General features: G+C 38.5%; 1 protein-coding gene across 1 annotated transcript; it reads right to left on the bottom strand.

Annotated features, from left to right (window-relative positions):
- Positions 1–2,557: 2,557 nt before the first annotated feature.
- sap30l (sap30-like) lies at positions 2,558–14,926 on the bottom strand. Its single transcript, XM_084730042.1, has 4 exons — positions 14,174–14,926; positions 9,932–10,054; positions 7,919–8,017; positions 2,558–4,012 (listed from the first exon to the last, which is right to left on the bottom strand). Exons 1-4 carry the CDS (start codon positions 14,357–14,359, stop codon positions 3,884–3,886), a joined length of 537 nt encoding a protein of 178 aa, XP_084586168.1. The 5' UTR covers positions 14,360–14,926; the 3' UTR covers positions 2,558–3,883.
- Positions 14,927–18,172: the final 3,246 nt, after the last annotated feature.

Genomic DNA, 18,172 nt, shown 5'->3' on the forward strand with positions numbered 1-18,172 from the left:
GAGGAATTTATTGCTTCAGTTGACTACATTTGCCATCAACACTGATTGGAAGACCACATGAAAAGTGCTGAATTCAGCCTTTAAAAGGGCCTGCTGCGAACACCTTGATACCAGATGCTGCAGGACACCTTCAGAGGTCTTGCTGAGTCCAAGCGTTGACGGGTCAGAGGTGTTCTGGTGGCAGGTGGTTTTAATGCTGTGGATGATCAGTGTTTACATTCTTGTATGTACAGAGAAAAACCAGCCAAAAACCCAACATGTTAAACAATCTGAATAAACAGAGACCAGACTGTTGCTTCTGCCTGTACAATACATTTATTATTATTATCATCATTAGGAGCAATAAGCAGCCATATTTAAATATGTTTTCTTCTAATACAACAATTAGGTTAATGTGGCCTGGCCTATATGTTAATAAAGTTGGGTGTATCTACATGACACTAACAAACCTACGAGCAAAACTGAAAAAATATAACAGACACTAAGAAAAAAAAAACCCTGTCAAAAGCAGACAAACTCTATGATGGACAAACTTAAATACGATGTGTGACAGAGGATGAAGAGTTTTAAAAAAAATCCCAACGATCCCAAAAAATCTATGTAAAAAAAAAAATAAAATAAAAAAAAATACAACAACGCATGAATTGAGCTCAACAGTTTGAGGAGATGTCCGTCGCCTGGAGGTTTCAGCAGTGCATTAGGAATTAGCAACCTGTTGGTTCTTCATATTAAATTTTTCATGTTAACTGGGGTGACTGGTGGCTGCTGGTCACATCCCAGCATGGTTTGTGGCTTAATATTCTTAAAACATCAGACACAATCCAACAAATCATGTTGATTTTATGATTACATGAATAATCAACAGATTGGTAATTCAGAAAATAATGGGTAAAATGCAGTCACACTGCTTTAATGTTTACAAAGACATTAAGTCAAAGTGGTCATAAATTAAATTTGAGTGTGGAAAAAATACCAACAAAACAATTCCAGTTATGGTTTCAGCCACTTCTGGTGCCAAATTAGTTTCATGTTGGACATTTAACAGACATTTGGTGGATGTACGTGAAGCAGCAGAATTATTTAAATTAGGAATAAAAATGTGAAAAAGAAAAAAAAAAGTTTTAAGACCTCATTAGCCAACTTCCACTAAGACTGTGATTTTTGTTGGCTGATATGGAGGGAGGGGCATCAAATTGTTGATGTGTTTCAAATTTGATTAATTATTCAAAACAAAACAAACAAACAAAAAAACACGTAATTATTCACTTTTAGTCAATTTGTCCACCCAGTTTCTTGAAATACATCCAGGTATGTTAAGATCAGATCAATAGTTGAGACGTTGTCCACTTTAAACACTGCTGTTAAATATTAAAATGACGCTAACAATTACTCTTACACTCCTATCACACAAACACACACACACACATTCCATTTTAGGTGGGAAAAAAGATTGAGAAATCAAAATCATACATGCAAACAGACATGATTTTGTACAACTTAAGGCTGAACTAAAGAGAATGTGAGAATACTGCGTTTTAAAAAAGGCCATTTTCCACCACATTAGCTTTGTCTGGAACCGGTTCTGTTCAATATTCCTGGAACCATGGTTTTATTTAGCGTTTCCGCCACCGTAATCAAGGATCATCATCAACAGAGGGGGCTGAACCACGACCTGTAGAACACGACACAACCAGTTTGGTTCCTAAGGAAGACCAGCTATTTTTCTGAACCAACTTTTTGGGGTTCGAGCCAATTATTTTAGCGGAAATGCTCAGAATGGTTCAAAATTAGTTGTGCAAACCACAATGGGTCAGGTTCCATGTTGGTGGAAAAGGCCTTATAGAGAAAAATTAAATCGGCTACCAACACCTGCAATGCACAGAAGAAACGAACCCCGATGTGTGTTTATACGTACATGAAACAGCTAGCAAGAAGGAGAAGAGTGGGTCACAGCCAAATGCTACATCATTCACCAACATCCGTCTTTAAATGCAACAATTCCTGTTGGAAAAGGACGATTAAAAGATCAAAGATCAGGACTCAGGTTCAGCTTCTTTAGATAGGGGTTTTCCCATAACAGCGTCACAAATACACCCGATACACCCTGAGGTGCCGGATCTGGTATTGGCAAGTACGCAAGTCTATGCACCAACATGAATCGGACTGGGCAATATATCAATATCATACCAATATCAAGATATAAGACCAGGTATCACCTTATATTTGATACTGTGACATCATGATATGGCATAAATGTTGCGTTCCTGGTTTTAAATGCTGCGTTACAATAAAGTGATGTAATTTTCTGAACTTAACAGCCTGTTACCTGTTCTATTAATTTACCCACGTAGTCATGATATCCACATTACTGGTCATTATTGTGTTGAAAGCATCAATGGTCATTCCTACTGCTGCAATCAATTATTAATCAATTAATTTTATTTTGTCCATATTGCTCAGCCTTAACCCCACTTTAAGTAAAAGTTCTGAATTCTACATGTTAATAAAACGATGCATTATTAGAACAAAATGTACTTAAAGTAGAGACTCAGCAGTAAAAAGGTCCCTGTGACAATTTTACTACATATCTAATGGTTCTGGATTAATATTACTGCTGCATCAATGTGTATATTGTGTTTTACTGCTGTACATGTTTAAGGTCAAGCTTACTTTGGCAACTTTGTTTACTGTTGGGTAGTTTAATCCACAACACTATCATCATATTTGGACTATGAAAATGTATGGTATGTTGTTTTAGTGAAAATGTCAAAATATATATTGTACATCACAGCATTTCCTAAAAATATATTTATTATTTATAAGCCATACCGCCCAGCCCTAAATCCAGTATTACGTAATTTATTAAACCCGAATCAAGACCCTGCTACTTTCCAGTGGCATCCCGTACACCAGATTTATTTTAACTTGAGCCAGACCAAACAACAAAGATAGCAATCCTACAACAGCTATTAAAATAATAATGATAATATATATGTATGTATTGCTTTTTTAAAGAAGAAATATCTGATCGATACTGGGTACTGGCTGACACGCAAAGTGCAGGGATCAGGAAGGAAAAATGGTATCGGAACATCATTAATTTTGGATATAATTGTGAATGGTGGAAGAAAATTTTGTGCCACGACAGAAATAAACTGAGCCTGAGTCCTGACACTGCTTGGCGTAACTTCAGTGAAGGCAGCGTCCCTTTCCAACGATTCATTCATTCACAATTTAAAAAAGAAAGGAAAAAAAATCCACTCTTCATTCAAGTCCAACACTCCTTCCTGTTTGGCACAAGCATTCTTTGTGGTGAATGTGTTAACAGTCAAATCGGCAAAGAAAAAAAATAAAAAATACCCCAAATTACCGAAACGTGTTTCATTTTTTCTCTCTTAAGGCAGCTATATTGTACATTGCATTCAACCAAGTTACTTAAGATCGGACGCTGTTCTTTTGTACATATTAACAGTTTACATTACAGCATGAGGACATAAAACCCTGCGGAGTGAGTCCTGGTCCTCGACAGTCTTTAGGGACCCGGCTTTTGCGGAGGAGAGGAAGAGCGAATGCACTGGAGGAGGATCGACCGTTGTGACGACATGCGCAGAGGCTGTTTGTATGTGAAAAGGATGAAAACAAGCACGAGCGAACTCATCCCACCCTGAAGTTTCCTCCGTTTCAGTCAAAGACAACAAGAGTTTGTGTTCTGGTCTCACAGAGGAGCGGGACGGTGTGTCAGGGTTGCGGGAGGAGCTGGTTCTGGCTGTTGCTGCTGTTAGTGGTGTCCAGGTTTGGTGAATAGCCGCTGTTGTTGCCGTTTTGTCACTGTCGATTACTGTTGGAGCTACTGCTGCTGTGGTTGTTGTTGTTGTCGGGAAGTTTAGTCCAGCGGTTTGCCGCCGTCACCTTTCTGGTCCAAGCGACTCTTGCTGCTCTTGACCATGTAAATAAAGTAGGTCAGCGTCTCCTTCTCGTTCACCGGAATATTCCTGAAGTGACGACTCACCGTCTGCAGAGGAGGAGGAAGAGAAGGGCGAGAGGTTAAAACTCAGTGTACGTCTCCCATGTTCATCTACACTGCATTTATTCCAATGAATTAATCTGGTCTTCTACCCGTTTCCTGATAATTATTTTAGTGATTAGAGTTTTTAAACGTACTGTGTTTTACACCAGCAGGTGTATGCATACTGGGGATAGGTACTGCTCTCTGTACATTCAAGGGTATCTACTGAATTAAAAATTTCAGGAGAGTGCATCTGGGTAACTTAAGAATATAAAGTGAAGGAGAGAGAGAGTCATTAATCCAGCAGTTTGCACATGTCACAAGTGTAGTTAAAACTTTTCAAAACTCAACGCAGACAACACTCGCTGCAATACTTGTAATGTGAAATGCAAAGCTGGTGAGGGTAACACATCTAATCAAACACAAAATATACCTAAGTGCCTGAAAGTCAAGTCCTTCACAGCAGCTCCAGCTAACGCCCGCATGTCTGCAGGCAGTGCTGTTTAAGTTTAACCCCCATGGACAATCAAACTTTTAAGTGAGACCTCAACAACTCCATCAGCAGGATTAGGAGGTTAATTAGCTAGTTGTGTAAGATGCTATTGGAGATAACTCAGCTATTTTCACTGTCTTTTTTGATGTAGCTTAGCATTTTAACTCGTGTTAGCCCACAGAGTGGGTCATTGGCTGCATCTGAAATTCCCTACCCACATGTTTAGTGCGCCAAAACAGTCTGTGATGTATAAGTGGGCCCGACACTTTAAAATAAAACTAACAGTATGTGAATTGCACACAATTAACAGGGAAATATTACAGCATGCAAGAACTACAGTGATAACAACAACAACATAACAGAAAGGACTTAACATGTGGTTCCTCTGAGACACAAACAACAGTCTGACAGTCTGGAGGTTATAGGGACAGGTTTGGGAGGGTTTTTATTTTTTTGTTCTAAGTAAATAATAAAATGTTTTGCTAAGTAACATTGAAATTTAGTAGTTAAGACTTTGAGTTTTTATGACTGAAACTACATTTTACTTATTACTGTAAGAGCAAAGTACTGATAGCAGTTCAAGTGTGAAAGGTAACCAACCCATAAAGGTTTAACATAGACTTTCCAATGGCGCTGAATAGAGCTGCAACGATTAATCGATTATGATCCATTACTAAATTAACTGCTAACAATTATGATAATCGATTAATCTGTTTGAGTAAACAACCAACTTCTTAACTGAATACTTTGTTTCTTTACTCCTTCATGACAGTAAATTGAATATATTTGTGTTTGTGTTCTGTTTTAAAGACCAAACAACTAATCAGTGAATCAAGAAAATAATCAACAGATCAATCAATAATGAAAATAATAGTTGCAACCCTAATGCTGAATACACTTTTAAAGGACCAGTATGTAGGATTCAGCGGTATCTAATGGTTCAGCTTAACACTGCTCGCCTCACCTTCCCCTTCCAAGCATGTAGTATAAACTATGGTCGCTGCAAAACACACGAAAAACATAAATGCCCTGTCTAGAGCCAAACATAAAAGGAAAATACCATATAAAATAACAGTTTATTGTACCTTAAAACATGTTTTATGGTGTATCTTTCCTTTTAACTTTGACCAGTTCTTAAAAAGCAGCTACAAACAACCAAGATAACACAATTTAGAAATGCTAAAACCTCGGAGGACACTACCAACTGAATATTTTCCAGTGGGAGACATTTAATCAAGACTTAACTGAAGTCTAACTAACGCTTGTTTGGATTTATAAAACAAACTGAGAGAGAAGAAAACACACATCCTCAGAGCAGCCTCTCACTGCTCCTGAGCGGGGCTGAACACAGGGACAGCTGTAACTGGTTGTGGGCTGTTGACTGGTGCTTTATTAATGATGTGGGAGGCTCATTAATAGGAGGGCCTGAACCTGACTAACAGCCTGGGGAAACATTCAACTTACAGCCCGGTTTCATTCATTCATTCCACACCGTTCCGACAGCCGAGTCACATCCGACCCCGCCCCGTCTCCCGCCCCCCCCCCTCCGCCGCAGAGCGCTACATACAGGAGGTATTTGTCAGGATGAGGGCTGAGCCAGCTGCATGAAGTCCACCTGTCGATTTGGCAAATTAGTCTAACAATCTCTCCATGACCAATTACTGCAGAATAGGACCTGCGACACTACGTATATCACAGTAAATGAGGAATATGGAGCCGAGGGTTGAGAAGAAAGACGCCGGACTCGCCTAATGAGGGCAGCTCAGAGGCCTTCAATGTTACACAATATGAACTAGACTAGACTGATTTTTTCTTTAGGAACCTTTTAAAAGAGCAATCAAAGTAGATGTAACCATGGCTTCTCAGGATGCTGCTTAAAAATTGTGACAATAAATTTCTATGACTCTGAAAAACTGATATTCTGGTTTTAAAAGTGTATAAACTGATGCTCACTAGAGAGGCTGCATTTTTAGTAGCAAGATAATCTCTATAGTAATAGATTTAAAAACTAATCAATGTGTGTTGTGCATAATTTTAACTCTGAAAAACAACCAAAAGGCAAAACACTTTGCTTTGTTCATAAACACTCCGGTGAGTAAAAAAAACAGACCAAATTAACTTACACATTGATACAACATAGTATCACAAGATTTTGCAGATTTTGGCAATATTGTATCGATACATGGATGCCAAGTAGCTGACTGATTTCTTTAACTTTTTGGTACTAAAATCAGTTGCTTTTCAGTCCACTAGATGGTGCTATTTTTTTCCTGGTAGGGTCAGTAGGATTGGATGTTTGTTATGACCGTGTTGGTGACTCTGTCTGCTTGACATTCTCATATTGCCGCAATATGAATGAAGTGAGATGAACAGATTGAAAACTACCTTATGAGATGTCGACAGGTTTTCCTTGGGGGACAGAACTTTCAGTTTCAGATATTGTGGGGTCGCTGGTGATTTCCACCACCACTTTCTAAATGAATCAACTGTGTTTAAAATCTCATTGTCTATAAATTGTCAAATTGCAAATAATGTCTGTCAGCCTCCCCAAGATCCCAAGTTGATGTCTTCAAATGACCTTTACCCAACAGTCCAGCACCCAAACATATTCAATTTATGATAGTCTAGACCAGAGAAAACCATGAAAACCTGATCGCAGAAGAGTGAAACAGCAAATGTTTGGAATTTTTGCTCAAGAATTACGCTTGTGCATACCTGTTTGCATATTTACTCTAACATGGTTGTATTCAGGCCCAATAAAAGAGCAGTGATGATAAACTAAAACCTCTGACACACCCATCAAAAGAGAGAAAAAGTACCTCAAAGACTGTTGCACACTGTTTCATATAGTTTCAAGGAACATGTACCTGGAAACTGCAGCAGAACAGTGGACACCGTTTTCAGATTAAACATGAAATTAGTATAACCAATTAAGTGATACCTGAGACAAAATTTTCACACAGGAGGAAACAATACAGTCCTGTGTGTTTTTTTTTTCTAATTACTGTCATGTGATACTGCATCCAACCAAACAACAGAGAGGGAAATGCAAAAGACAGAAAATTCCAGAGCAAGTACATTTCCATCCTAACCCCTTTTTAATGTTGGAAATTGCTTTTCACATCAATAAATTTGGGCAAATTAAGCCTTACACAAGTTCAAGAAGCTGATGTTTGTGTTTGTTCAACAAACTCAGCCCCAACTGTTCTGAGCCCTCAAAACAGGAACTAAACAGGCCCTCAAACCTTTTGAGGACCAGGAACAGAAAAACCAAACTGAGACGTGTGGTAAGGTTCATAAATTCCTAGAATGGTCCCTGCAGTAGAAACAGTCAATGCTGAACAGAACAGAAGAAGAAAACAGTCATGTACTATGCAAATTACTTCCAACATGTAGTGGACATTTATTTAGGTTTCTACCTCTGCCAGCTGGGCCTTGTTGAGTCCGGGTCTGGTTTGCAGCTTGTAGTGTCGCTTGTAGCGTCTCAGCGTGTTCACCTGCAGCTGGAAAAGGTCAACCTGAAAGACGAAGATACAGAAAATCAGTGAATGGTGAGAAATAGTAGGTCTTCATCCTGCCTCAATCTTGGACACAATTTCTATGATTTACTTAAGATTCACTGAGAATTTTGCCTCTTTTTCTGCTTTTAAAGGAGATTAAACTTTAATGAGCTCCATGGTAAAACTGGGTCATTGCAGCAATAAATAGTAAAAGGCATACAAGCACAACTAACTACAGGATAAATATACATGTCTCAAAAGAAAAATGATAATAATAATAATAATAATAATAATAATGATGAACTTTATTTACATGGCACTGATAATGGTGGTTATGCAAGCATATTCTTAGAACAAATCCACCCTGAGTTGATGCTTTTAAGATTTCCTTTGTCCTGTCATCATGTTTACTTTTCAGGGTTCATACGTTTTGAAAAAACCTGGAAAAGTCATGGGATATGAAAATGTCATTTTCCAGGCCTGGAAAGGTTTTGGAAACATAAGTTCACCCCAAAAGTTTTGGAAAAGTCATGGATTTTTTCTCATTTAATGATAAACATTTAGTAATAACAGTCTGTAAGGTTGATTTTTAAAATTGATCAATAAATATTTCCTATCGAAAAGTCTCGCACATTGATCTGACCAGCCTCTGTTTTCGTCACGTCACGCCTGACGTGCGCGGCGTAAATTAGCAAGGTGCAGATCGGATCCAGTGACAACATGCTGTTCCAGTTTAGCTCACAAAGATGCCAGGAAGGTGCTCATTCAACAACGTTTGGCTGCACTCAGAGAAGTATAAATCATGGCTGGAGAATACGGAGGACAAAGGCAAGGTTAAATGTGTCGTATGCAATAAGATGTTTGCTATCTCTAATATGGGGGAGGCATCATTGACTAGCCATGCTAAATGAGCAAAGCACCACGGTGCTGTGACTGCCCGCGAAGCTAGCGCCATCACGAGCTTTTTCCGACCACAGACAAACCCCCAGAGGGCCACTGTGACACCGGCTGTTTGCAGCAGCAGTACTGCCACCTCCTCATTGAAACAAGGTACTCTCTCAAATGTTGTCACCAGAAATGAAGTGCTAACTTCAGAAGTTTTATGGGCGCTTAAGGTAGCTAATGCTCACTTTTCATACAAGTCATGTGAAGACATAAGCCAGCTTTTCCAGGCTATGTTTCCAGATAGCCAAATAGCAACGAAATTTGCTCGTGGCGAACGCAAATGCGCATATCTGTGTACATTTGGACTGGCGCCCTACTTTAAAGGACTCACTTTACGTCGAGTGTCAAAGCAAAGATATGTCATGTTATTTGACGAAAGCCTGAATCACTACTTGCAGTCTAAACAGGTAGACATGCATGTGAGAGTGTGGGACGGGCCCGAGGTGAAAACGACGTACATCGGCTCGGAGTTTCTGGGTCATGAAACAGCTGCAGACATTGTTGAGACACTGAACAACTTGCTTTCGGAGATCGGAACTAATTAAAGTATTATTGGGTACCTTCATTTGCTTATTCATTTTTCAGACCCTGTTACCTCCGAAACATGTATGCCTTGAAATTATTCCAGAACACAATGACATATACCTTACCTTATGTAAACTGGTATATCAGTGTTAGTTTAAACAAATATTTATTTTGTATAAAACTATAATTGTCATTATATCTATTTTTTGACATTTCCACTGTGATAATTTTTTTTGCATAGTTTTATTCCTATATTTCATGCATACATTGATGTTTTAGAGGTCATGTATTGTCATGGAAACCTGCTACCAAGTCATGGGAAAGTCATGGAAAAGTCATTGAAATTTGTTGGTTAAAATGTGTATGAACCCTGACTTTTGTTCCTCTGTGAAATTGGAAGTGATTCTTGCTCTGTTGCACTGAAACTATCATGTCTGTATTGAAGCTTTCAGTCCACATTACCTCAGGCACCTCCACATCATGATCCGGGGACTCTCCTCCATCGTCACTGGTCTTCCTCTTCCTCTTGTTGCGGACACTCTGGATGAAGTTCTTATGGAAGTCGCAGATGTAGAGATGTCGCACCTATAAAGATATTAATGAGTATTATAAGAGGCAGTTTACCATGTACAAAAACTATTTAGTTTAGCAATCAGGATCATAGCAATACCCTCTAGCTATTGCTAGTTTTGGGTTTCGGTACTGACAACAAAACCACACTTTTTCAATACCTTTGTGGAAACTTTAGTAGTGTGTAAATTCAATATATAATCAAATGCAGCAATTTTTTTTACATTAACAGCCATGCAAGAACTATATCAAGATTAACTAGTATAAAATTAGCAAAATTCTAATAAAAATATTTAAATTATTATGACACAAAATCTGTAAGCAAAACTTTAAGTACACAAAACTATGTTACTTGAATGTTTTTGATAATCGATGCTATGGACACATTTTGGTCATAACTAAAATAGTGTTCTGATTCGGTGCCCAGTTCTAACTACAGACAAGGATTTTTCCTGAGTGTCCAGCAACTGTCCTGAATTCTAGTTTCAACGTTCTCAGACATCACAACCACTGTACATGATAAATATAGTTTAACAATTTTGTTTCAGTAACTCGCTTCACTACATTGACTCTCTCTGGTCCACAATGGATGAATAAAAAGTTGAAATCGGCCCAGTTGTTTGGCCACAATCATGTTTCATTATTCTTTAAATCACTGGCTGTGTTTCTGTTTTTATTAATAAAAGCACTGCACTGCAAACTGCAGTGTAAATGCAGTCCTGTTTCTGACTGGTATACAGTGATGGAAATGTACATAAACACACTTTAATCATCTCTCTTAGTAAACACTTTTTAATGCCATGACAGTGTATGAGTGCACGTGTCGTAGAGTTTGTGCTGGCGTTTCCTTCTCGCATTTTTCAAATTTGAACACCTCACAATTAAAATGATATTCCATGGCACATTAACATCATAATTTCATCAGTAATGATGAATAGTCTGGGAACAATTCTGTGACAGTAGAGAAATTTATCTTGGTGTCCCATGTGGTATTTTCATTGTCCCCAAGATAACAGAGCAATCTTTATCATCGAGCGCTGACTACAGGTTGTCAGTAATGACTCTAATGCTCTCATGTGCATTCATACCTCTGGCCCACACTCACAACATGTGATTTCTCACATGAGTCGCAGCATGCCAGGAAAAACTTGTGGGTAAACAGCAGAAGACAAACTAAAGACAACTAAGCACATTCCTCCACTTGAACCGCTCCAGCAAACAAGTCACAGCTATTCTCTTCGAGCAGACAGACTTACGGACTCCCTGGTTCCTTGTGCATTGTGTATACATCCTGTTGCCTTAATTGCTCATCAGGTACGGGGCACATAGCAGAATACACATGGCAGTAAACCCCCTGGTTTACTGAGTCTTTGTGGTGAGTTAATTAAGGACAAATTTACTTAAGAGGATGCAATGTAAGAGCAGATTATCACCTAAAATAAAGATGTTTATGAGATTTTGACATAAGGCTTCAACCTAGTTATTTTTATTATATCAGTGTTTGTTTTTTACTGTTCTTTCTTTCTTTTCTCTGTATCTGTATAAAAGCCCATCTGAGATCGGTCACTGCAAATAAGCTTCAGCTATAAATGCTGTTGTGTGGCATTCATATCATAAATAAAAATGAAAGAAATCAACACAGGACTCATCATAAAATTTCAATTCAATTGATTCGTTCACTGACAGAAAATTAATCAACACTTTAGATAAATTATAAATCGTTCACATCATTGCTGCACCTGAACTCTGATACTATGCACTACCCAAAATGTAAACTATCATTCAACATACTTCTGTGTAAGACTGTGAAAACAATTGTTAGTTGCAACAGCTATTAATCTTTAGATTATTTTCTTGAGTAATAGATTAATAATTGTTCGGCCAATACATTGTCAGAAAATGGTGAAAATTTTTGATAAACGTCAAAGTGATGTCCTCAAATTTCTTGTTTTGCCCACAGCTTTTAGTTTACTGTCATAATGAAGTAAAGAAACCAGAAAATATTCACATGTAAGAGGCTGGAATCTGAGAATGTTGACTTTTTTCTTTAAAAATTGCTCTAACCAATTATTGAAATAGTTGGCAAATAACTTAATAATTAACAATCGATTAATCGTTGCAGCTCTAAACAGCAGTGTGTATCTCTTTGTGAAAGTGAGTGTGAAAACTTTCTTACATTTAAGTTGAATCATCACTGATATTATGAAAGAGCTGCTCTGTCACTGTCCACCTTTGTTTGTTATATTGCTGTTGTTCACTGCTGCATTGCATTATGGGATATTTAGGCCAGCACAGTGCCTAGTGCTTGCACAACATAATATTTCCCCAGAAATTGTATGCAGCTCATGTAATACTGAGTTCATACTAATGTTTTGGACATACTAAAACAATCTCATTGTTTTAGCGTACTAAATGGCATGTTTATGTAATTTGGATGTGCAAAAGCATTTGCTGAATCTTGCTTCTCAAATGTGGCAATGCGCAGCATTTTTTTTTTTTTTTTTTACTTTTGGCAAAACAAAACAAAACATGTGAAGACGTCTCCTTAAGTTCTGGGAAAAGGCAAAATAATTAATTATGAGAGTAACCTGCATATTCATCATCAGCTGCAGTGCTAATACACTGCTTCAGTGGTGCATATTCCCATAAAACATCAAATTAGCACAAGGAGAAGCTGGGGACTTAAAGACCCCTGAGGGTTAGGGGGTCTGGGACAGTTGCCTGACTGTTGTTGATTCAAACCTGATTAGCCTATATTTGTGTACAACACAAAAAACATTTATTGGTGTCTGTCCAAGTATACAATTTGAATTCTTGGCAGAATGCTTTACAAAAATTTTATGATGCACTTTCCTAGGATGAAATAAACAAACATTTGAAGAGTCCAGACTGTTCGCTGTTTTTGATCTAATAGTGTTGTCAGTTAGATCTGGTTCAGTCAGAGCTGAGAAATATTAAGTCATCCATCTTTGCCTAACCGAAAAAGTCCATACCTTGTATCCCTAAAATACCTCAATACTGTTATTTAGACATTATCATAGGGATTACTAATCACTATCAATACAATGAGATTTTTGATAAACCATCAGTAATGTGGATATAATGACTAAATGGGTGAAGTCAAACAGTAAAACAGCTAGAACATTCTGTTAAGGAAATTACATGACTTTACTGTAATGCAGCCTTTTAAAACAGACATTTATGCCTCTTCACAACAATTACACTGTAAATCTAAGAGGATATCACAATATTGATATATCTATGTATTGGCCAGCCCTACGTATTATGGAAAAGAGTGGCACAAAAAGCAAAACTTGAGACAAACGAAGCAAAATTACCCACATGAAAAGCGTTGAGTGTAACTTTAAACTGACGTGCGTTCATTTTCTTGTATTCCGGCCAACATGTAACTGCTGGTAGTTGGGCAACTTTTGAATGAGGCCGTTTACTTTAACAGGACCGGGGTTAAACTAACAACACGGTGAGCTTCCCTGGCAACAGCCATTTTATGAAGAACAGCGGAGGAGGCGTGTTAGAGGAAACTGTTGCAGTGAGAGAAAAGCTCTAAGTTGATGTGGGCAGGACCCTGCTCCAGGTAGCTAGCACAGCTAACGTTAGCATGCCATTTAAACCGACTGAGAACAAAATCAGTTACAGACACCACCACCAACAACCGCAACAGTAACACAAACAACAACATGGGGAAGATTTGAATCCGCCCTTTTGTTTATTCACGTTAACTGACGCCAAGCACGGTCGTCTCCAGAAGGGAACCCCAGTCCCGCGAAAGAGCTCGCGAGAGTGATCAATTTAACCAAACCATTGTTTCCCTATTCCTAAACAAGTATTTTTGTTCATAAACATATGCAAATATTAGCCACAGTGTTGACAAATTACACAGCATAAACAGTTTGTACAGCGTACGAAAAGAAGAAACAACACGTACAAATCTCGCGAGAGTTCCGCAAACTCAAGGGTTCCCTTCTAGACACGTCCGCCAACCGCTAACTCGCATTAGCTGACAGCTGTAGAGTCTGAAGTTTCCCCAAGAGCTAACTTTGAGCTACGATCTCTCACTCCCAATCACAGATTTAGCTGTCAAAAAACAACACGGTCTTGTATTTCTTTACTTACACTCTTGTCGATGTCCAGTTTGAGTTTCTTCTGCGATATGCTCTTCTGGATCCTCTTGCTGAAGGAGGCGTTTCCAGCTGACCGGCCGCAGCGCTCCCCGTCCTCGATCAGACAGCAGCTCTGTCCGTAAAACGGCGGAGCAGGCGGTCCGTCGTGGCTGTCTTCCTCTGTGCTGAACCCATTCATTCTGTAAGGTTGTAGTGCTCTTGGTGTGACAGTCCAAATAATAAAATAATCAGCAAAATGCCAGTGTTTGGTTATAGACTCTTGCTCACGCGTTACCCCTTTTGTGAAAGACAATCCCGGTAGCGTTAGCTAGCTGGCTCGGCTAAGTGGCTAGTTCGCGAGCTAACAGCCCTTGATGTTTAACCGTGACTCCAGCGACTTATATCGAAACTGTTAAAGACATATTCCTACAGACCTCCAGCAGATTAACACCACAAAACAGCTGCTGCTAACGTTAGCTAGCTCCAGTGCTAGCAGGACCGCAAGGTGGCTGAGCTGCCGCTAACGAACAAATTCCTATGGTGACACCGCCACTGTTTGTCCCTGCATCAAACCGCTCCGTTTCGGTAAGACTCACATACGACAACAATTTCATACGACTCCGAGCTAAAAGGCGAAAAAGGGCTACAACAGATGACACAACTTTTGAAGAAATCACGTATTTTAACAGCCTGCAGCTCAACAATCGCGGCACTCTTTCAGAACACCTCGTACAATGGACATGCTCCGTCTCTTTAGCGGAAGTTCTTGTCTTGGACGACGATTGGCCAGTTTCACATAAAGGCGGGATTAGCGTGCAAATGCTGCTGTTCCATTGGCTGTACGAAACATCGCTCTTCCCGCGACTCTTCCTGTATCACTCGGCGTCATGTTTTGTACTATGAATAGAGAGAAACCCCTGTCGTCAGTTGAAGGGACTTTTAAATAACTACACAACAGAAACTTGTAGCATTGGATTAACGATTTGTATCAGCTTTCACGATGAATACATTACGACTTATATCCGATCTAGCGCCTGTTAAATAAATTTAAATCCACATGGACGAACCTTCAATTATACGTCGACGGAATGAACGGGGGATCCACATTTACAGTTTTACTGCACCGTGAGGTGGGCTCTGTGGGCCTGGCCGGTGATGATACAGAAATATTATTAATATCACATGCGGTCTATTGTTACAGTTACATGTTAACCACTTTAAAGACTCCAACACAACAACTTTATTTAAGTGTATGTGTAGTATTATATTCTTCCTGACAGAAGCAGTGTGAAGGAGCACAGATCTGTTGACATCCCCAGCATGTGATTCAATTTCCAACCACACGGGGGAGACAGAGGCTAGCAAATGAATATAAATCAGGAAGGCTGTCACTAAAATTCCTTCACATGGCTGTACTTTGTGTTTGTATTGTCCACTACAACAGTTTAAGTTGCATCCCAGGTAGACTATTATCATTATTGTGATATATGGTATGTTAAGGCTTTTTGTACTATTTATATATAAAATATTTTAACTTATTTTGTTTCATGTATTATTTTTCTACAGATACAGTATATTTCACTCTTCTTATGGTTAATGTATATTAATATGTATTTACTAGGGAAGTAAGCTCATGGTATGATAATACCACAATGATACCAAAACAAAGAAAAAATACTTGAAAAAAAAAAGAAAAAAGTCTTATTGAATAACAAATAACAAATCACATGTACAGCATTTTTTGTCTATATATATATATATATATATATATGTATATACATACACAATTTCCCCGATTGCTATTAAAAATTTTACCAATTAAAAATGTATTCACCATCAGTACAGAAATAGCAGTTATTGTGCCTCATTTGATATAGTTTTGTCTGGCAGAGCCATTTGTTGAATTAGACACTTAAATTTTAACTTAACATGAAAAAGAGAGAAAATACTAGAATAAAACTTAAAAAAAAAAACTGTTTTGTATCTTATTAATTATTAATGAGTGATTGATTAATCAATTCTTACCATTTTCAACCATCGGTTGGGAAAATGCACAAAATCTGCAACTTTACTTTTAACTTAAAGTGTTTCTGCTTTGCTTCTTTAATCATAGAAGATAAAAGTCATTCATGACTCATTATCCAAAGCATACAAAAAATGAACTGTCTTTGGCAATGAATGTTTGAATTACGTATTTACAACTGCAGAACAAAAACAATGCAGCAATGTGATAGGAATTATCACTTAAGGGTGTGACAAATTAATAGCCTCACACTCCTAAGCTTGTTTGGTTTTGTGTGCCAACCCACTACTTAGTCCAGTGAATAATACGTATTGTCTGGCTTCAGTCTCCTCTACCAGCGCTGTGATCTCATCGACCAAACAGTTTGCTTTTCTCTTTTGGTCTTTTGAAATTCAAAATGTTTTGTATCCAGGATTCAAAAATGTATGTTTTCAGGAGAGCAAAAAATAATTTATGTCAACAAAAGATTACAGATTGTAAAAACTTTTTAAAAAGTTTATTTCAAAACAAGAGTTTGACTGTGATACAAAACTCAAACATTTTGTGAAGATAGTTGCCTTGCCTGAGTTTTCTCAGCTTTCCTTTTTTACTGTGTTCCAGAGGAAACCTTCATTTGTGCTGCATTATATCAGGAGAAATGTGTAATTTTAAGGCAGGTGTTGTCAGTAAGTTGAGATTTATAGATCACAGGTGCTTAAGTTAGAAATGTTCTTCTCAGAACCTGTTTAAGAAAGCACCTCTCTCTCAGTATCTTTTATGAATCAAACTGAAGCACACCTTAAGATCTTAAAACTAAGTTCAAGCACAAATCTAATATTTATAAATGAGGCCCCAGGCTTTATTGTCCAGCATCACTGCTAAGCCTCACTAATGCAAATCCCTTCAGTCTGTCGGCTCTGAAATCTTGTGGAAAGCCTGAAACCAGAAGAGTGGAGGCTGTTGCAGCAGACTGGACCGGCCACATTATGAGATGTGAGAGTTAATTTGGGGAAGCAGCCAGTCAGCAAATCCAGAGAGCGAGGGAGAGCTCTAAAAGCCCGCTTAAATGCGAAGGCGTCTGTATTATGTGGGTTTACTAATGATGCTCTTTGTTTGTTGTCATTTGTCTAATGTGGTATTTGCTCTCATGTGCAAACTCTCTGCCTCATCATGCTCGCCTAATGGCTGCGAGAGGCCGCGGCTGTAATACAGAAGGGAGGGAAAGACGGAGAGAGAGGACGCCATAAAAAAATATTAAAGGAGTAAAGACAATTGGATTACCTTTTTTGTTGGTAATGGACCTGGGGCCCATAAAGACTCTTTAATGGATATCTTTGACAGGAGACTGGAAGTGTAATAGCCTGGCGTCTCTCCTCAGCCATGTATGGCTCACGAGTGGAGGAGAATACTGATTGTGTGCTGACTGATTGACTTTAAAAGTGGCAGATGATGGAGCGCCGAAACATTAACAGGTTTTTCACTTCGCAGTTTAGAGGTTTATATCATCAAGGAAATGCCTCTAAGAGGCAATAACATGTAAAGTGTATTCAAAGTTGTCCCTGCACCCCCCCCCCCCTCTCTCTCTCTGTCTTTCTCTCTGTGTCTCTCAGAGCTGGTGTGACAAGTTGAGCGTTATATGACATCCCATGGGACTCAAGGAAATGGGCCACGCTGAAGAGCAGTATTACTTCAGCCATGAATAAATCACTGCTGGCTAAAAGCTATCCCAGCTTGTGTGTTGTCAGATGAAATGATTATGAGACTAACATTTAGTAAAAGTGTGTTTTAGTGCCATCAGTCACAGAGATGATTAAAGTCATAAAAAAAAAGAAAGAAGAAAAAAAAACGGGGTGTGACAAGAGAGGTGAATCTGAGAGCTCTGGGCGAGGAAAGTTCCCAAGGAATTTATTTAGAGAGATGATTACAGCTTGAATGAGCTGCCTCTCCTGAATTGAAGATATAAAGTAAAGATTACCAAGAAAGAAAAAAGTATGCATTAAGAATACTTGC

Source organism: Lutjanus erythropterus, chromosome 11 (assembly GCF_056507025.1).
Source record: "Lutjanus erythropterus isolate fLutEry1 chromosome 11, fLutEry1.hap2, whole genome shotgun sequence".
Classification (NCBI taxonomy): Eukaryota; Metazoa; Chordata; class Actinopteri; order Lutjaniformes; family Lutjanidae; genus Lutjanus; species Lutjanus erythropterus.

Coding starts and splice junctions, on each gene's coding strand:
- sap30l (XM_084730042.1), bottom strand. CDS start 14,359: ATGAATGGGTTCAGCACAGAGGAAGACAGCCACGACGGACCGCCTGCT. Junction 10,055..14,173: donor AACTGGACATCGACAAGAGT/GTAAGTAAAGAA, acceptor ATATCTTTATAG/GTGCGACATCTCTACATCTG. Junction 8,018..9,931: donor ATGATGTGGAGGTGCCTGAG/GTAATGTGGACT, acceptor TTCGTCTTTCAG/GTTGACCTTTTCCAGCTGCA.